This window comes from Eschrichtius robustus, chromosome X, assembly GCF_028021215.1.
Source record: "Eschrichtius robustus isolate mEscRob2 chromosome X, mEscRob2.pri, whole genome shotgun sequence".
NCBI classification, from domain to species: Eukaryota; Metazoa; Chordata; class Mammalia; order Artiodactyla; family Eschrichtiidae; genus Eschrichtius; species Eschrichtius robustus.
Genome location: NC_090845.1, coordinates 49,647,776 through 49,669,636, shown reverse-complemented (window position 1 = coordinate 49,669,636; position 21,861 = coordinate 49,647,776). Strand labels below are relative to the sequence as shown.

Here is a 21,861-nt window from a genome sequence, read left to right as displayed (position 1 = left end):
AAGATTCCATTTTTTAAAAGAGGTTCTGCAGTTAAAAAATTTTGAAGGCTTTTTCCTACTTAAATTCTCTGATTTTTACCTATTTTTGTCTGCTTAGCAATCCTTTTGTCTTACTTATGGATTTTTGCTTTTGAGGTTTCTGGATAAGTTACCTTTAGTTAAGTGAATAGAGTTATTCTTTTTTTTTTTTTGAATAGAGTTATTCTTACTTAAAAATGTCCAATCTAAAATGTTAACATTTGGGGATGTGAGTGAAGGGTATACTAAATTCTTTGTATATTCTTGCAGGTCTTTTTCCAAGTCCAAAATTATGTCAAAATAAGTTAAAGAAAAAATTCTCTACCTAAGTGAGGCATTGTTAATTACCTTTTCTCATTTGCAGGTAATACTAGTCTTATTGACTTTCAAAGTATATTGATTTGGCAGTGTAGAGTACTGATGAAGATATGGAGGAACTGGAATTCTTCTGTACCACTCCTGGGAATGCAAAATGATACAACCACCTTGAAAAACAGATGGCAGTTTCTTTAAAGGTTAAGCATACATTTTCTGATACAGCCATTCCACTCTTAGGTACTTTCTCAAGATAAATGAGAGTATATGTCCATGTAAAGATTTGTACACAGATCTTCATAGCAACCTTATTCATAATAGTCCATAAGTGAAATTCAACCCAAATGTCATCAAGAGGTGAATAAATAAACAAATTATGATATATCCAGATAATGGACTACTTAGAGGAATTACAAAGGGACAGGAGTAAGAGCTCTTGGTGGAGAAGCATATGTTCATTGTCTTGATTTTGGAGATGGTTTCAGAGGTGTACATCTGTGTCAAAATTTATCAAACTGTACATTTTAAACACATGTAATTTACTGTATGACAATTATACCTGAGAAAGTTGATTAAAAGAATTTTAAGCCCCTTGGGAAAAAAAATATGATGGATTGATAGAAGGGTCTGAGAACTAGATTGCTAACCAACATTCATGCAATATGAAGACTTATTGAGCTATATGCCAAGTAGTCTGCTAAGCACTGAGGACTACAGTGGTAAACAAGATAAGACACAGTCCCTGGAGTCTGCTGGTTGCTAAGATTGGACAGAAAAAAGAACAAACTTCTTATTAAGAAAAAAGGGATTAAACAGGTGACTTTTCTCCTTAATGATTTCCTTTGTGGGGTGATATTAATATATCCTTCTTTCCCCTTCAGGTTGCTATGGAAACATATGACCACAGAAAAGGAAGTCTATTCTGATAATTCTGATACCTGAGATGCAACTGGACTGAAGAGTGGAACAGGAAAAATATTAGTGCCAACCTTAATTACAATGGATACTGATTCAGGGGAGCCAGCTAGCACAGAAGATTCTGAGAAACCTGATGGAGTTTCATTGGAAAACAGAGTTCGTCAGGTTGCAGCAACTTTGACAGTGGAAGCTAGACTAAAGGAGAAAAACAGTACCTTCTGTGCTTCTGGAGAAACTATAGAAAGGAAGAGATTCTTTCGAAAGAGTGTTGAGATGGCAGAAGATGACAAAGTTGCTGAATCTTCCTCCAAAGGTGAGAGAATAAAGACTGCAACAAATATTCCAAGAGTAGAAAAGCTTCCTACAAATGTGCTAAGAGGCAGACAAGAAGTTAAATACGAGCAATGTTCAAAGGGAATGTCAGAATCCTCAAAAGATTGTTTCAAGGAGAAAAATGAAAAGGAAATGGAAGAAGAAGCAGAAATGAAGGCTGTAGCTACTTCTCCTAGTGGCAGGTTCCTGAAATTTGACATAGAGCTGGGAAGAGGAGCATTTAAAACAGTATATAAAGGACTGGACACTGAAACATGGGTTGAGGTTGCTTGGTGTGAGCTGCAGGTGCGTATACAATCTTCTTGGTTTTGATAAATTCCAGTTTTAGCTGGCCTGGGCTTCTGAGTGATCCAGTATTAAAATGTATCATGGATTAAAATAAAACGAAGGACTTGTCCCCACATCCCTGAAATTATGCTCCTTTCTTAGATCCTCTTAGGAGCTCACGCCAAACTTTTTTTTCCTGTTGTTTTCCCCTCTGTTTTAAAGGAAAAAGTCTATTCTGCCTTTCTTTGGGGAAATGCTCCTAATTCATTACCCTTAGGAAATTCCCGAAACTCTTAATGTCTCATTTTGAAAACTTTTAGTAAATGTATGCCTTATGAGTTGATTGTTATGCTAAATATTTGAGAGTGTGATATGTTACGGATATATGCAGTATGATATTTCCCATCTCTCTTTTTCTTTCAACAAACTTTTGGGGGTTCATGTGTTGTTTTTCAGAACAGGAAATGGTTTTCTTGTTTCTTTGAGGGCTTCTAGTAATATAAACTCCTCTCCATGCCTTTGAGTTTACCTCAGAGAGGATCTCTGGAAGAAATAATCACCAGAATCTACTGAGCTTAGTCAACTGGAATGTTGTTTAGGAAGGAGAAGTGAAAGCATCATAAGAATAGTTGAATTACCTAGATATTTATTTCCATAATAAATGTTTATATGGTACTTGTAACTAATGAAGGACTAAATGGAGACAGAACATCATAGAAAGGGTTATAATAGGAATAGTTTCAGACAGATGTAGGTTAAACATAAGGAAAACCTTTGTGACCTCAGCCAGCTCATGGGAAATGGTCAGTGTTCACAAGAGATGCTTAAAATTAAGATTAAATAAAGCCAATCACTAAGTACAGGTTTTTTTGTTGTTCAGATTCCAGTGGTCTTTGTGTGTGGGTGTGTATGTATGTACCATGATTTCACGCCTTCTGAATTTGCTGTAGATTGCCATTTAGATAGGTTGAAATTTAGTCTTGGTCCCTGCATTTCTAGGAAGCCTTTTGTTTCAAAACTTTACTCTGTTTTTTTAAAAACTTTACTCTCCTTTTGTTTCAAAACACTTACTCTGTCAGTGTTTGCTTTGTATGCAGATTCAGGAGACTATTGTCAGAGACTGAGATTCTTCTGTAAGTCTGGGGTGGGATGCAAGACTGCAATTTTAACAAGCTTTCGAAGTGCTTCCAGTGTAGGAAGTCCCTTGACGACTCTTTGGAATGCAAGTTACCTAGCAGTCAAGCCATTCTAGTAGTTCTTGAAAGATGTGTGCGTGTGCTGTGTGGGGTTTGCTTGGTTTTCTTCTTACCCCCTTTTTACCCTTTAAGAATTTTATTTTAAGATCTGTGTCACAGTAGGAATATTAGATACTGCGAGTAAACAAACATTAAGATCACCTGAAATTATACTACTTTGAGGATGCTTTAAACATTTCAGTATATATCTTTATGGACTCTTTCTTTTGCATAAATGTATATATGACTGTATGCAACCCCCATGGAATCGTACTATAAGGTTTGAACAAAACTTTTTTTTTAACTTATCATGAACATCTTCTCATTGCTGGTAATTGTAGATTTACATCATTATTTTTAATAGCTGCCCTTATAAGTTATTTAATCAGTTCTCTATTGTTGGACTTCTAGATTTTTCTCCGATATTTCACTATTATAACCATGGTTGTGAACAATATCCTTGCATATATATATTGAAAATTATGTAAATTTTAATTTAATCTCTGCATTGTGATTTCAGTAACACTCATCTTTTTTTGGGGGGTGGAGACCACAAAATGTAAAATATTTACTATCTGGTCCTTTGTTGTTGTTGCTATTGTCGTTTGCTTTTTTTCTTCCAGTTTTATTGCGATATAATTGACATACAACACTGCGTAAGTTTAAGGTGTACAGCATAAGGATTTGACTTAAATACATCATGAAATGATTATCACAGTAAGTTTAGTGAACATCATCTCAAATAGATACAAAATTAAATAGAAAAAAATATTTTTTCCTTGTGATGAGAACCCTTGGGATTTACTCCCTTAATAATTTTCATAGATAACATACAGTAGTAGTGTTATCTTTAGCATGTTGTACATTACATCTCTAGTACTTATTTATCTTATAAATCTTTTGACTGCAGTAACACTCATCTTTTAGTGATACTCTGTTTGTAAATGGGGGAGGTAATTTCCATTCACTTGGTAGTAGGACACATAGTGAAGATATGTCAAGTATTTTGCAAATTGTGTACTCTAGCTATGCTAAAGAATGTTTAGGTAAAACTTGAAAATATTTTAGTGGTAGGAACTGCCTAGGGGAATACTTCTATTATTCACCTGTGGAAAGGTTGAAAGATCCCATAAGGTCTTACTACTCCAAGTGTAGTCTCTGGACCAGCAGCATGGACATCACCTGGGAACTTGGAGCCGCAGGTTCCTAGGCCTCATCCCAGACTATTGAATCAGAGTCTACCTCTTAGTAACATCTGCAGGTGATTTGTATGCACAGTAGAGCTTGAAAAGCACTGAAATAAGGGACTAATTCCAAGAGCTAGCTGAATCAGAGGAGGAATTCCCTTAATATACCAACATGAGCTTTATATTATATCATATATACTGATTCCTGGCATCCACTCCAAACTTTCTAAATCAGAATCTTCAGGAGGTGAGGCCCAGGAACTTACTTTTTTTAAGAAATTAATTAATTAATTAATTAATTTTGGCTGTGCTGAGTCTTCATTGCTGCGCGCGGGCTCTAGTTGTGGTGAGCAGGGGGGCTACTCTTCCTTGCGGTGTGCGGTCTTCTCATTGCGGTGGCTTCTCTTGTTGCAGAGCACGGGCTCTAGGTGCGCGGGCTTCAGGAGTTGTGGCTTGCAGGCTCTAGAGCGCAGGCTCAGTAGTTGTGGCGCACGGGCTTAGTTGCTCCATGGCATGTGGGGTCTTCCCGGACCAGGGCTCAAACCCGTGTCCCCTGCATTGGCAAGCGGATTCTTAACCGCTGTGCCACCAGGGAAGCCCCAGGAACTTACTTTTATTATTTATTTATTTATATTTTTTATGAAGTTTTATTTTATTATTATTATGTTTTGGTCACACTGTGCAGCTTGAGGGATCTTAGTTCCCCAACCAGGGATTGAACCTGTGGCCCCTGCAGTGGAAGCTCAGAGTCCTAACCACTGGACCGCCAGGGAATTCCCCACAGGAACTCACTTTTAAAAGTTCTCCAGGTAATTGGATATATAGCCAGATTTGGGGATCTCTCATGTGGAGCAAATGTTGTAAATTTTAATTTACAGAAATAAAGTACATTTTAATTTATACAAAGAACAACAATTGCAATCTTCTATTCTGAAAGGAATGTCAGAATTAGTGGACTTAGTTGATACAATTTTTGGATCTCATGTCACTTTCTGCATATTTGGAATTAGGAAAAACTAACTTATTTAGAATCCCAGAAGGATAAGGGCATCATCTTTTAATTACTTTCCTGTGAGTAGTATACAGTTTATAATGTACAATTTCTCATATTTTTTCTGTAAAGTCTTACTCTTTATTATATAATTAAACAATTTTGTTGAAAAACATCCCAGTGAGCAGTTTAAATGTTTAAATTATTCTTGATTCTTTCCCAACCTTTGTTTATATATATGTGTGTGTATAATATATAAAATTGGTGTGTCTATACTTTTGTTATCAGTTTGACATATATTTTCTATTTATTAACATCATTAAAATATGTAAACTATTATTTTATTGCATACACACCACCTCTTAATCTTCTCCCCTGAAATTTGGCAGTTCTTTTCTTTCTTAAAATTTTATTTTTGCACGTTTGATTTGAAATTCACAGCTCAAAAAAAGGTTTTTATACCTTTTTCTCTTGATGGCATTTCCCCCTATTGTAGATATTTGAGCCTTGTGTAACAATTCTTAAAAGCCTCATATCCATTTATTTAGAATACATGGACTTTAGGGCAGTGCAAAGAACCAGGAGAGACAGATTTTACTGCTGATATTTGACTTGGAGGATGTTAAAAACAAACAAACAAATCCTTTGATGATGTGGGTCAGATTTAGGATTTGGCTATAAACATTCGCATTTCAACAGTTTGTCATATTTTATGGTTTCTATAATTTGATTTTTTAATGCATTATTGGGAAGAACCTGTTGTTCTTTGTAAAGAACTTGTAAATTACTTGGTAATTGCTTGGTAAATTGGTAATTTGTTGTGAGTGAGGGCTGTCAGTCATATGTTTTATTTAGAAGACTTTTTAGTTCATGATGTTGAAAGACCTGGTCACATGTTACTAAAAGACCTGTTTTGTAACTTTTAGAAGGAGTCAGTCACAAGAGTTTGTAATAGTTTTCTCCTACACTAACAACATGAAAATCAACAACACCTTGCTTTTACATATGGAAACACAACCAGTTTTTGCTTTACTTCCGCTAGCATGCTTGTCATTTGTTTTCTTGATGGAACTGAGTTTTCATATAACGCTATTTTCCAATTGAAGGAACATCATAGATATATAAAATTTTTTGTTATTTGACTGTTTCTAAAATGTATTTGAGTGTGCTTGTAATAAGCTTCACTGTGGGGTCAATTCTGTGATTGTATGCCTTTCAAGGTAATTAAACAGGCCTTCTTTAAGTAACATCTAACAGCTAGACGTCTAACAAGTCAGCTATAGTCTCTGAACTGAACCAAAAATGGCACTGAAAAGAAAGATTTAAAAAAAGACATAGTTGACTGTAGCAAGTTGATGTGTTGAGTGAGCATTCTAATACACTTTGTTTATGGTAGTGAATATATTACAAGCAATGCAGTAGAAGTAACAGTTTAAAGATCTGTACTTCCATGCCTAAAGTATCTTATCAAAATTGTGGAGGAACTTGTTTCTGTTTTATTTTCATTTATCAAATAAAAACACTTTGGGGAGAAGTATATTTTTAGGCAGACCTACATTTAATTGTGAAATTAGAATTAGATAATAATGTGAAAATAGCTGAATTTCCAATAAAGGAAAAAGTAATTAAAAATATATGCTAGAATTTCTGTTTCTGAATAAATATTGTTGTCTAAAGTATTCACTCTGGGATATTTTTGCTCTTAAAATATTTTTGTTATGACCCTCTTGGAATTGATTCCAGATTCTGTTAGAGCTACACAAGAAAATGCTTCATTACATATAAGCACACCCTAAATAGTGTTATTCAGTTTTAATTTCCCACTGTCTTCATCAGACCCAGCCCTCAAAGTGCAATACTCTCATAGGCAAAGAATGATTACATCGAAGGGAGGAGGGATAAAACTTGCTTAACTATATATGTTCTAGTTTCTTTGTTTAAAAGCTAGTCACATAACTTTATTAAGTATAAACCAAAGACAGATGTTTTCATAAAGTGACAAAGGGTGAGAGTGGCAGGAGACAGGCTTGGTCTGGGAAATACCATTAATTTCCCCAGTTAGTTCAATGAGTTAGTTTTGAGCTAACTATCTGCTTGATAGATAACAAATTGATACATCTAGTTGGCTGAATGAATAATTGCGCCCCAAAGATGTTCATGTCCTAATCCCTGGAACCTATAAATATGTTACGTAACATTGCAAAATGGATTTTGCAGCTACAATTAAATTAAAGGTCTTGTGATAGGTAGATTATCCTGGATTATCTGGGTAGGCCCAGTGTAATCACAAGGATCCTTTTTTTAAAAAAATATTTATTTATTTATTTGGCTGCGTTGGGTCTTAGTTGCGGCACGCGGGATCTTTCGTTGCGCCGTGCGGGCTTCTCTTTAGTTGTGATGTGCGGGTTTTTCTCTCTCTAGTTGTGGCTCATGGGCTCCAGGGTGTGTGGGCTCTGTAGTTTGTGGTGTGCAGGCTCCAGGGTGTGTGGGCTCTGTAGTTTGTGGCACGCGGGCTCTCTCGTTGACATGCGCGAGCTCAGTAGTTGTGCTGCACAGGCTTAGTTGCCCTGCAGCGTGTGGGATCATCTTAGTTCCCCGACCAGGGATCGAACCCACGTCCCCTGCATTGGAAGGCGGATTCTTTACCACTGGACCACCAGGGAAGTCCCACAAGGGTCCTTTTGAGAGGAAGGATGGCCATTAGTCAGAAGGAGATCTGACAATGGAAGCTGAGGTTGGAGTGATAGGAATGTGGGCAACCTCTAAAAGCTGGGAAAGGCAAGGAAACAGATTCTTCCCTAGAGCATACAGAAGGAACACAGCCTTGCCAACACCTTGATTTTAGTTGAGAGAGACTCATTTGGATTTTTGATCTCTACAATTGGAAGATAATAAATTTGTGTTGTTTTAAGCCACTAAATTTGTGGTAATTTGTTATAGCAGCAATAGGAAATGAATACAGTACACATAGCTATCATTCATTCATTTGTTCATTTATTCAACAAATAAATATTCAGTACCTACAGTGTACCAGAACTGTGCTAAGTGCTAGGGACGTAATGGGGATAAAAAGCAGACACAGGCACCATTTTCATAAAGCTTACAGTAGAGGGAGTTTATAGTCAGTAAGAAGAAGGCTTGGAGATTGGAATTAGTGAAAAGATGAAAGGGCTGTTAAATATAGATTTGTTTGAAAGAAATGGTAGGGTTGGGAATAGCAAGCAACATGGATACTACTCCTTTACTACTTAGTTTTCTTTTTTATTTTGAGATAATTTGCTACTAACAGAATAGTTGCAAAGATAGTATAGAAGTTCCTGTATGTCCTTCACTCAATTTTCCCTTATGCTAATATTTTAATCAGAGAACATTTATCAAAACTTAAGAAATTAGTATTACTACAGTACTATTAACTAAAGTACAGAACTTGTTTGGATTTCACCAGTTTTCCTACTGGTGTTCTTTTTTCAATGGTATGATCCAGTTCAGGATCCCACATTGCATGTAGTTATGTCCCTTTAGTCTCTTCCAATCTGTGACAGTTCTTCAATCTTTGTTTTTCATGATGAACTTTTTTTTCTTTTTTTTTCATGATCTTGAACTTTTAATGAGTACTGCTCAGTTAGTTTGTAGAGTGTTCCTTAATTTGGGTTTGTCTTATGTTTTCACATGATTAGATTTAGGCTGTAAATTTTGGCAAGAATACCATAGAAATGATGTACCCTTCTCAGTGCATCATAGCAGGGGGTACATGATGTCGATATGGATTACTGGTTATGATAGCCTTCATCATTTGGTTAGGGTGGTGTCTGATAGGTATTCTTTTTTTTTTCTTTTAAATGTATGTCTGTATTATTTTAAATTTATTTATTTATTTATTTTTGGCTGTGTTGGGTCTTCGTTTCTGTGCGAGGGCTTTCTCTAGTTGCGGCAAGCGGGGGCCACTCTTCATCGCGGTGCGTGGGCCCCTCTCACTATCGCGGCCTCTCTTATTGCGGAGCACAGGCTCCAGTCGCACAGGCTCAGTAGTTGTGGCTCACGGGCCCAGTTGCTCCACGGCATGTGGGATCTTCCCGGACCAGGGCTCGAACCCGTGTCCCCTGCATTGGCAGGCAGATTCTCAACCACTGCGCCACCGGGGAAGCCCCTGATAGGTATTCTTTATTGTAAATTAATATTTTCCCTTTGTAGATTAATAAATATCTTGGGAATAGATACTTTGAGACTATGCAAATATCTGTTTCTCCTCAAACTTTCCCTTATTATTTTGGCATCCATTGGTGTATTTTTCCTGTAATAAGTATTACTCTGGTGTTCTAATGGTTATTTCCTATTTCCCACATTCCTTCTACATTTATTAATTGGAATTACCTCTTAGTTTTATGTGGTCTCTTCTTAAGTATGACTGTTAAGTTTCTGAAAACCCAACAATCGGGGAAATTTGTCATTGAGGAACTTTAGTATATCTTAAGTTATTAATAATGGTGTCATACACTTTTGCATTTATCAAAATTAGTATTAATTGAGTACTTATGCAGGTACTTAATTTGAATATTTTATTTAATCTTGCAATAGTTATATGAGGTAGGGATGATTAGTTTTCAGGTGGTAGAAGTGAGGTTTAGATACATTAAGTAACTTTCCCAAAGGGGTAGAGTAAGGATTTATAGTCCATCAATTGTATATATAAAACACTTACATAGATGATTTAAGAATTTCCTCCTCATTACTTATTTGAGCAGATCACTCTTTCATGTTTTTAACCATTTTACAACAAATGATTTCTTAAATGGACACTGTTTAAAATAAGATTCTTTTTTTCCCCCCAAATGAGTTAGAACTTAATTTTGGGCTTCAGGACCAGCGTCAGAGACTCTAGTCTGAGAAATCATCATTCCTGTAAAATAAGGTTCTTAACATTAAACTTAACTGCTGAAGCTCAAAGGGTACTAGTTAATGGTGTCATTTAAGGACACTCTCTGGCTTGGGGGCTCTGAGGAACAGTTTCATGGTTGTGTTGCCATGGATCAATGTCTGGCCTTCACCTTTTGTCAGTGTCCAGAGGTGGTTGGACACGTTGGGGAGACTGACTTGTGCTAACTCAAATGCCTAGGTTTAGGACAGAAATTTATTAATTTAGAATGAATTAATGAATTAATTTTATCTGATATAGTTGTTAGGTCATATGGTCTAATTGGTCTGTAGGTTAGATACATGGGAAGCTAAATTATAATCAGAAGCTGGCTTAGTAAGTACAGTGTCAGAACAAAGGTACTAGATGTTCCTGTGTGTCCTGCTAAGACAGTATACTGACCGAATGAACTGGATGCTCAGGTCCTAACTGGATGAGGACATCCTCTTTGTTCAACAGTACTGGAAGACAAGTGAACCTGGTTATGTCTGTGGTTCATCCCCCTTTCCATATGTTATCTTTACCAGCATCGATGAGCACTTTTCTTTAGGTATTAATACATACCATTGTGGTCTAAAAGCTTTAACATGCTCATATGGCCAAACTGTGATTATTATATGCTGATTTCTTGATTAATACTTTGATGTTACCATTTACAAATTATAATTACCCTAGTGTGTGTTTATTTCATTTAGTTTTACACATATCTCTCCATGGAAAGTGGTTTGTGAATGAGGTATCTGTAGTCATTACTGTGAATATTGTTTCTGAGAGGCAGAGCTTTGAACTAGGAAGTACTTGGGATTCATAATACAGCAGACCTAAGTTCCAGTTTGCCTGCGCCAGTTAGGTACCTTGGACAAGCTAAGCAGTTTAGCATTCTGGAGCTTTACTTTTTCACTTTTTTTAAAAAGAAAAATATAATAAATATTTCTGATATCCAAAAAAAGAATAAAGAATAACATAATGGAAATTGTGTACCTACTGTTCAGCTTGAGAAATAAAACGTTGAGAATTAGAGATAATGCTTATAAAGCACATGGTACATGTTTGAGTATTCAGTAAATGTTAGTGATAAAATACTGAGTAACCTCATATTTATCCAGAATATTCATTGATATTTAAGAACCATTTTGAAGCCTTCATAGCATTCATCTTTACTTGAACAAGTTATTTTATAATACAGCTTTTAGAACAATGTTGATGATTTCTTCCTTTTTTCACGTTTGCAGAAACAGATCCACATAGCCTCTGACCTGGTTCTGTAGTTCATTGTTGGTGTTTGCATTAAGAGACATAGCTGATAACGCCATAGTTTACCTTTTGGAAACTAAATACTTCTTATCTTGAATAAATACATATGCAGGTTAGTCATGTTGGTATTGTGCCTTGTCTCAGGAAAGGTTTTGCATACATTTTTAGCATTCCGTATATTATAATAGATTAAGTGTTTAGTTAACATGAGGACAGTATTTCTTTTTAAAGAAGTGTGGATAAGTTAAAATCTGTTTGGTAAATTTGTATTTGACCTCTATTATATTTATCAGCCATATAAATTAATATTTGTAACACTGAAAAATTGATATTTGATACTATTTTTTGGTGACCTTACTACTGGAGACAGTAGATTTAGGGATCATTTTTGTAGACTATAAATTTCCGACTCTGTCAGCTCCATTAGCTATCACTGCTCTCTAGTTTGCCTTTTGTAGTTCATCACTCCTTTCTTGAGTACGAACTCTACTCATTGGCGACATGTGAAAATTACCTTATCAAAGTGGTTATCATTAATACAATAGAGTGTGTGTGTGTGTGTCTGTGTGTCAATCTATCTGTGTTTAAAGGAGGATTACTATAGTAGCTGAAAACTTTCCTCTGATTTTGGTGCTAGTTTGACAGGTTTACTTTCCTCTCACTGAATTAGAAGTGGACCTTTGAAGATCTTGGCCATACCTTTTTAGTGGACTTTACCTCCAGCATTATGTCTGGGACAGCAGTTGTAATTTTGTAAAGCTGTTTACTCTTAATGCTGACTACTTTTGATCCATAGGATCAAAGGATAAAGTGGAGTAATTTAGTTTGGTACATGAAAGACTTGTGTTCTGCTAATTTAATCAGAAGGCATCACAATTTATTCATTATTCTTCAGAGTAGATCTGCTGATCTATCATGAGAGGATGACTCCTAGCTAATTACAGGGACATTTAGGATTTATTAGTCATTTTAGGTTAGCTAGAAAAGCATAAACACTTTACTTGTTTACTTGCTTTCTTCTAAGTTTGTTGTTCCTTGCTTTTGTTCTTTGAGTTCCTTAACTCTTTTTTTTTTCAGGCTTTAAAAAAAATTGAGATACAATGTGTAAGTTTAAGGTGTACAACTGTTAGTTTGATACATTTATATATTGCAATATGATCACTATAGTAACGTTAGTTAACACCTTTATCATGCATGTCACATATTTATCATTTCTTTTTTGTGTTGAGAACAGCCAAGATTTAGTCTATTAGGAACTTTGAAGTTTACCATACAGTATTGTTGACTATAATCACTATGCTGTATATTAGATCTCTAGAACTTATTTCTCTACTAGTTGTAAGTTTGTACCCTGAAATAACATTCCCCTACCCCTCAGCCCCTGGTAACCACTATTCTACTCTGATTTTACAAGTTCAGATTTTTAGACTCCACATATAAATGTATGATATTTGTAATTTGAAGGGATATCTGCATACCCATGTTCATTGCAGCATTCACAGTAGCCAAGATATGGCAATAACCTAAGTGTCTGTCAGCAGAAGAATGGGTAAAGTAGATGTGATGTGTATACGTATACAGTGGAATATTATTCAGCCATGAGAAAGAAGGAAATCCTGCCATTTGTGACAACATAGAAAGACCTTTAAGGCATTGTGCTCAGTGAGATGTCAGAGAAAGACAAATACTATAAGTTCCTTAACTCTTTTTTAAAATAAATTTTTATTGTGACAAAATGTACATAACATAAAATTTACCATTTTAACCATTTTAAGTGTACAATTCAGTGGCATTAAGTACGTTCACCCTCACTACCACCCAGTTCCAGAACTTTTTCATCATCCCAAACTGAAACTCTGTACCCATGAAACAATAACTCAGGTGTCCATCGACAGATGAATGGATAAAGATGTGGCACATATATACAATGGAATATTACTCAGCCATAAAAAGAGACGAAATTGAGTTATTTGTAGTGAGGTGGATGGACCTAGAGTCTGTCATACAGACTGAAGTAAGTCAGAAACTTACTAACACATATATATGGAATCTAAAAAAAAAAAGGTTCTGATGAACTTAGGGGCAGGACAGGAATAAAGATGCAGACGTAGAGAATGGACTTGAGGACACGGGGAGGGGGAAGGGTAAGCTGGGACAAAGTAAGAGAGTAGCATCGACATATATACACTACCAAATGTAAAATAGATAGCTAGTGGGAAGCAGCTGCATAGCACAGGGAGATCAGCTCAGTGCTTTGTGACCACCTAGAGGGGTGGGATAGGGAGGGTGGGAGGGAGATGCAAAAGGGAGGGGATATGGGGATATATGTATACATATAGCTGATTCACTTTGTTATACAGCAGAAACTAACACAACATTGTAAAGCAATTGCACTCCAATGACTATGTTAAAAAAAAAAAACAACTCCCCATTCCCCACTCTTCCCATCCCCTGGTAGCCACTATTCTACTTTCTGTCTCTATGAATTTGTCTATTCTAGGTATCTCATATAAGTGGAATCATACAATATTTGTTCTTTTGTGTCTGGGTTATCTCACTTAGCATAATGTTTTCAAGATTCATCCGTACTGTAGCATGTATAAGAATTTCATTCCTTTTTAAGACTGAACTTGTATGTATATACCACACTTGTTTTATCCATTCATCCATTGATGGACATTTGTATTGTGTCCACCTTTTGGCTATTATGAATAACACTGCTATGATATTAGTGTACAAATATCTGCTCAAGTCCCTGCTTTCAATTCTTTTTGGTATATACCCAGAAAGTGGGATTGCTGGATCATATTTCAGTTTTTTAGGAACTGCCATACTGTTTTCCATAGCATTCATTTTACATTCCCGCCAGCTATGAACAAGGGTTCTATTTACTCCACATGTTTGCCAATATTTGTTATTTTCTGTGTGTGTGTGTGTGTGTTTTTAATAGCCATCCTAATGGGTGTGAAGTGGCATCTCATTCTGGATTTGATTTGCATTTCTCCAATGACTAGAGATGTTGAGCCTCTTTTTGTGTGCTTATTCACCATTTGTATTTCTGTTTTGGAAAAATGTCTATTCAAGTCCTTTGCCAATTTTTGAATTGGGTTGTTGTTGTTGCTGTTGTTGTTTAGTGACAGGAGTTCTTTATATATTCTGAGTATTAATCCCTTATTAGATTTTATTAGTTTATTTTATTAGTTGCAAATATTTTCTCCTATTCTGTAGATTGCCTTTTCACTGTCTTATAGTGCCTTTAATGCACAAGTTTTTAATTTTGATTAAGTTCAATTTATATATTTTACCTTTTGTTGCCTGTGTGCTTTCACTTAAAAATTCATTGCTAAACCCAGTGTCATGAAGATTTTTCCCCTATGTTTTCTTATAAAAGTTTTATAATTTTACCTCTTATGGTTATTAGGTCTTTGATGCATTTTGAGTTAATTTTTGTATATGGTGTAAGGTAAGGGTAACCACTATTCTGCTCTCTGTTTTTATAAGTTCTTCATTCTTTTGCACATGGATACTCAGTTTCTCCAACCTTTTGTGAAGAGACAATCCTTTCTCCATTGAATGATCTTGACACCCTTGTAGAAAATCATCTATTTGACGAGGGATTATTTCTAGCTCTATAGTCTATTCCATTGATCTTTATGCCAGTATCACAGTGTTTTGATTACTATAGCTTTGTAGTAAGTTTTGAAGTCCAGAACTCCAACTTTGTTCTTTTTTCAAGATTGTTTTGGTTATTTGAGGTCCCTTGAGATTCTGTATGAATTTTAGGATGGGTTTTTTTTTTAATTTCTGGGTTTTTTAGGATGGTTTTTTTTTATTTCTGCAAAAAAATGGGATTTTGATAGAATCTGCAGATCTCTTTTGGCATTGACATCATAACAGTATTAAGGTTTTCAATCCATAAACATGGGATGTGTTTCTATTTATGTCTTCTATAATTTTAGCAATGTTTTGTAGTTTTAAGTGTTATAAGTCTTTTGCCTCCTTAGGTAAGTTTCTTCCTAGATATTTTATTCTTTTTGATGCTATTATAAATGGAATTATTTTCTTAATTTCCTTTTGGGATTATTTATTTTAGTGTATAGAAGCACAATTTTTTTTTCCTTTTTCATTAGGGTGAATTTATTTATAATTAATCATTACATCAGTGCTATCCCCCTTGGGGTTCCCAACTTTATGCAGGATATCCCTTTATATTCTAGAAACACAACTTATTTTTGAGTGTTGATTTTGTATCCTGCAACTTTGCTGAACTAGTTTAGTAGTGATTGATTTTGAGTGTCAGGAAAAGGAAGCTAACCACTAGCAAAAAGGAAAAAAATATGATATTTTATTTTTTAATTTTTAAAAACATTTTATTATAGAAAACAATAAAAACAATAAAATATAAACAAAAATAGCAGTATAATGAACTCTTCTGTATCCATCATCCAGGTTCAACTCATAGTTAATCTTTTTTTTTTTTTATTTCTGAGATATACATTTTAAAGTAATAACTAGAATTATGACTTATAACATTATACCAGAACATATAAGATTTTTAGAAATTTCATGTAATGTCTGAAACATTTATATTAACATATTTCCATACAAATAACCCAATGAAAGTTTAGTATTAGTTGTTTTGTTTGTTTGTTTTTATACTGCAGGTTCTTGTTAGTCATCAATTTTATACACATCTGTGTATACATGTCAATCCCAATCGCCCAATTCAGCACACCACCATCCCCACCCCACCGCAGTTTTTCCCCCTTGGTGTCCATATGTCTGTTCTCTACAACTGTGTCTCAACTAATATGATATATTTTTAAGTTAACAGGAATAAAGGAAACAGCAAAGTAAAATAAATAAAGAACCTAAAATACGATGGAAGGAGTAAAATTAAATATATCTTTTGCTATATCAAATGTGGACAGATTGCACTTGCAGGAGTACCAACCAATATTAATATCTATCATAGAAGAAAGAAAGTAAACTTAAAGCATTAAACAGGGTATTATAAAGTTATTTACTTCACAGTTTAAGAAGATAAAGACCTGTGATAAAGACTTATAGGCACCAAAAAGATTCTGGCTAATATTTTAAATTCAGAACCTCTAATAGATTAAAGGAAAATGGATAAACATATAGCTGTAGTAGGAAATTTCAGGTGCAGATCAAGCAGACGAAAAGTGAATAAGTATAGAGGAACTGAATTATATAACCCACAAACTCCATTTGATGGATATATAGAAGCTTATATTTTCCAAATGGGGAATATACATTTTTATGGTCTACAAGCCACTAAAAAAGTTGGTTAAATATGTGGCCCAAAGAAAACCTTAAGTTAAAAGAAATGAGATTTTATATTCTGCATTACTCAATAAAATTAGAAATAAATAATGAAACAAGTAACAAAAAAACTCTTAACTAATTGGAGATCAGAAATCACACTCCTAGGTAAAGTTTGGATCAAGGAGAAAATCAAAACTCAAAGTATAAACTACCTGGAAAGCAATGAAAAAGAAGACATTGCAACAAAACTTGTGAGTCATTGTAAAAGCTATACCCAGAAGAAAATTTATCAGCTAAAATGTCTTCATTATTAATGAACAGTAACTGTTGGGTTGGCCAAAAAGTGCCTTCGTTTTTTAAGAAAAAATAAAAGACACATTTTTCATTTTCACCAAGAAATTTATTGAACAACGTATTCACCCTTTTGTTCTACTACCTTCTGCCATTTTTCAGGCAACTTCATAATTCCGTCTTCCCAAAACTTTTTATCTTTTTGAGCAAAGAACTCTTCCAGGTGCCTTTTACAGTCTTCCAGGGAATGGAAATTTTTTCCATTAAGAGAATTTTGTAAAGACCGAAATAAATGGAAATCCGAAGGTGCAATGTCTGGTGAATATGGCAGATGAATCAGAACTTCCCAGCCAAGCTGTAACAGGTTTTGCCTGGTCATCAAAGAAACATGTGGTCTTGCGTTATCCTGATGGAAGATTATGCGTTTTCTGTTGACTAATTCCAGATGCTTTTCGTCAAGTGCTGCTTTCAGTTGGGCTAATTGGGAGCAGTACTTGTTGGAATTAATCGTTTGGTTTTCCAGAAGGAGCTCATAATAGAGGACTCCCTTCCAATCCTACCATATACATAACATCACCTTCTTTGGATGAAGACCAGCCTTAGGTGTGGTTGGTGGTGGTTCATTTCGCTTGCTCCACGATCTCTTCCGCTCCACATTATTGTACAGTATCAAAGGAATTCACATAACCAAGCTGGTGCAAATGATTTTCAATGCTTGATTTGGATATTCTGAGTACGTCGGCTATCTCCCACATGGTATAACGTTGATTGTTCTCAATGAATGTCTCGATTTGATGGCTATCAACTTCAACTGGTCTACCCAACTGTAGAACATCGTCCAGCGAGAACCCTCCAGCACGAAACTTCGCAAACCACTTTTGACACGTTCGATCAGTCACAGCACCTTCTCCATACACTGCACCAATCGTTTTTTGCATTTTGGTTGAGTTTTTACCTTTCCTGAAATAATAAAGTATAATATGCCAAAAATGTCGCTTTTTTCCTTCCATCTTCAATATTAAAATTACTACACAAAAATTCACCAATTTTGATGTCTTTGTTTAAACGCACGCTGATATGACAGCTGTCACATACAATCTAACAAAATTGTTTTGAATGAAGTTAAAGACTACTAAGTGCTACTAGAGCCATCTTATGGAAAAAACTGGACAAACCTGTGGCCAACCCGATAGAAGGAATTTAGTACCTATCTTAAGACATTAGGGAAATAACAGTAAAAGAAAGCAAAATAAAGGAAGAGGGAATTAATAACGATAACAGAAATTAATCAAAAATTATAAATATAAAGATATGAAATTCTAATATTTTGGGCTCTCTGTAAAATGATTAATGAACCTGATGAAAGAAAATATGAGGGCAAAAAATACATAAGAGAAGATATGAGAAATGCAACATAGCCAGCTCTGGAAGAGTTAAAAGAATTATAAGAGAATATGATATGCACATTTGACAACAAATTTTCCTAACATTTTCGTATGAAACATTTCAAATATAGAACAAAGTTGAAAATCTTAGAACATTCGTAATACCTGCTGTCTAGATTTTTCACATTGATAACACAGTTTAAATCTTAAGTAATGGATTACTCCTAATCAAAATATAAACCCAAAATGTACAGGAGAAAAAGAAGAAAAGTTAAATAGGCCAGTTAGTAAGACGATGTAGAAAGGGGATTTAAGCTATTTTTTCCCCCTCTTAATATCAGGGCAAGGAAGCATCCCAAGAATTTGCGATGCAAAATTGTTTATAATAAAGAAAACTTGGATCAGTCCAAATGCCCATCAATGGGTGAATGGCTAAATTGTGGTAGAACTGTCTAATGAGATACTATATAATAGTTAAATAAACTAGAACTATACATATCAAAATACATAAATATAAAAAATGTAATATTGAGCAAAATAATTTGCAAAAGGACACATACCATGTGATAACCAATTATATCTCCTACAGTAGCAAGGAATAATTGGAAATTGCAATTTTTAAAAAGTACCATTTACAGTAGCGCCAAAAAATGAAATACTTAAGTATAAATAACAAAGTATGTGTAGAATCTGTATGCTGAAAACTAAAAAACACTGTTAAAAGAAATCGAAGATCTAAATAAATGGATTGGTTGGTTGGAAGACTCACTGCTGTTAAGATGTTCATTCTCTCCATATGACCTAGGAATTCAAAAGAATTATATCAGAATCCCAGCAGGAATTTTTTTACACGTTGACAGGCTGTTTCTAAAACTAATAAGGAAAGGCAAGGAACTAGAATAGCTGAAACAATTTTGATAAAGAAGAAGTTTGAAGAATTCATGTTAACTGATTTCTAGACTTACTCTAAAGGTATAGTAATAATACATGTATGGTATTGGCAAAAAGGTAGACACACAGATCAGTGGAACAGAATAGAGTTCAGAAATAGACCCAAACACATATGGTCAAGTGATTTTAAAAAGGAAAATGGTGCAATGTTAATTCGGCATAGAAAGGATGGTCTTTTCAACAAAAGCTGCAGGAACAATTGGACACACATTCAAAAAAATGAACCTTGACCTAAATCTCATACATTATACAAAATTTAACTCAAAATAAATTATAGACCTAAAAAGTAAAACAAGAAACTAAAACTTCTAGAAGAAAACATATGAGAAAATCTTTTTGAAATTTTGGTTAGGCAGAGAGTTCTTGGATATAACAACGAAATCATGATCCAAAGAAAAAAAATCAATAAATTGAACTTCATCAAAATTAAAATATTTTGCTCTATGAAAGACACGTTAAGAGAATGAAAAGACAGTCCACAGACTGGCAGAGAATATTTTCTTTTTTAAATATTTAATTTTATTTATTTATTTTTGGCTGCATTGGGTTTTCATTGCTGCGCGTGGGCTTTCTCTAGTTGCGGCAAGAGGGGTCTACTCTTCATTGCGGTGTGTGGGCTTCTCATTGTGGTGGCTTCTCTTGTTGCAGAGCACAGGCTCTAGGCACACAGGCTTCAGTAGTTGTGGCTTGTGGACTCTAGAGCGCAGGCTCAGTAGTTGTGGTGCACCGGCTTAGTTGCTCCGCGGCATGTGGAATCTTCCCAGACCAGGGATCGAACGTGTGTCCCCTGCATTGGCAGGCGGATTCGTAACCACTGCGCCACCAGGGAAGTCCCCTGGCAGAGAATATTTTCAAATCACATATGTGACAAAGGACTTGTGTCCAGAATCTGTAAAGAACTCTCAAAACTTAACAAGGTAAAACAACCCAATTTTAAAATGGGCTAAAGATTTGAACAGACATCTCACCAAAGAAGATAGATATATGGCAAGTAAGTGTGTAAGAAGATGCTTTAAATAAGGAAATTATATTGTTAAGGAAAAGGAAATTAAAACCATAATCTCATACTCCAGTACAACTATTAGAATGTCTAAAACCAACCAAACCAGAAAAGCCACCTGACAGTACCAGCTGTTGGTGAGGATGAAGAATGCAGAGAAACTCTCATATATTGCTGTCTTTTTCTTATAAAGTTAAGCATACCTTATGACCAATCAATCCTATTTGAGATAGTTACCCAAGAAAACCTATGTTCACACAAAGATGTGTACATGAATATATTTATAGTAGCTTTATTTGTAATTACTCAAAATTGAAATCACCCAAATGCTCCTCATCTGGGGAATGGATAAGCCGACTATGGTTCATCCATAGGTGGAATACTATTCAACAATTAAAAGCAACATACTATTGATACTTGCAAAATAAGGATAAATCTAAAAGACATTATGCTAAGTGAAAGATGCCAGGCTCAAAGGCTTTCTTCTCATTTATAAGAGTTTTTAGAAAAGACAAAATTATAGGAATAATAAACAGATCAGTGGTTTCTAGAATTTAAGGGTGAGGTGAGAGTTTGACTATAAAGGGATGGTGCAAGGGAGTTTTTTGGGGGGAGTGATGGAACTGTTCTGTATTTTAATTGTGGCAGTGGTTACATGACTTTATGCATTTGTTGAAACTCATGAAACTGTACACCAAAAAGAGTCAATTTTACTAGATATAAAATTTAAAATAAAATTTAATATGTGGCTCAGGAGAAAGAAGCTGAGAGACTATCAGCTCTTTCTCCCAACCCCCGCCCTGCACAAAAAAAATCTTACTGAAGCTCTGGACAAATGGAAAGCCATGTTCTTAGATGGTTTTTAGATGCCAGTTTTCTCCAAAATTTTATATATATGTTTCCAATTAAGATTCCAGGGGATTCTATTTTATTTTATTTTGTATTTTATTTATTTATTTATTTTTAAACTTTTTATTTTATATTGGAGTATAGTTGATTAACAATATTGTGCCAGTTTCAGCTGCACAACAAAGTGATTCAGTTACACATATACATGTATCTATTCTTTTTCAAATTCCTTTCCCAATTAGGCCGCCACATAATACTGAGCAGAGTTCCCTGTGCTATACAGCAGGTCCCCGTTGGCCATCCATTTTAAATATAGTACTGTGTACACATCAGTCCCAAACTCTCTAATCATCCCTCCCCCCTATCCTTCCCTCCTGGCAACCACAAGTTCGCTAAGTCCGTGAATCTGTTTCCGCTTTGCAAGTAAGTTCATTTCTATCATTTTTTTTAGATTCCGCATATAAGCGATATCATACAATATTTCTCCCTCTCTGTCTGACCCACTTCAATCAGCACGACAATCTCCAGGTCCATCCATGTTGCCACGGATGGCGTTACTTCATTCTTTTTATTTATTTTTATTTTTATTTTTTTTAACATCTTTATTGGAGTATAATTGCTTGACAATGGTGTGTTAGTTTCTGCTTTATAACAAAGTGAATCAGT

The 21,861-nt window shown here is 34.9% G+C and overlaps 1 protein-coding gene and 1 non-coding gene across 3 annotated transcripts in view; one reads left to right on the top strand and one right to left on the bottom strand.

Moving 5' to 3' along the window:
* The first annotated feature begins 1,332 nt into the window (after positions 1-1,332).
* WNK3 (WNK lysine deficient protein kinase 3) overlaps positions 1,333-21,861 on the top strand; it is a 120,693-nt gene continuing 100,164 nt past the window's right edge. For both annotated transcript variants that reach the window (XM_068533853.1, XM_068533852.1), the window contains exon 1: positions 1,333-1,869. In XM_068533853.1, the coding sequence (XP_068389954.1) occupies positions 1,333-1,869 (537 nt within the window). The remainder of the gene's footprint in view (positions 1,870-21,861) is intronic.
* Positions 10,096-10,163, bottom strand: LOC137757519 (small nucleolar RNA SNORD52). Its single transcript, XR_011072363.1, has one exon. It is a non-coding gene; the product is annotated as a small nucleolar RNA SNORD52 (small nucleolar RNA).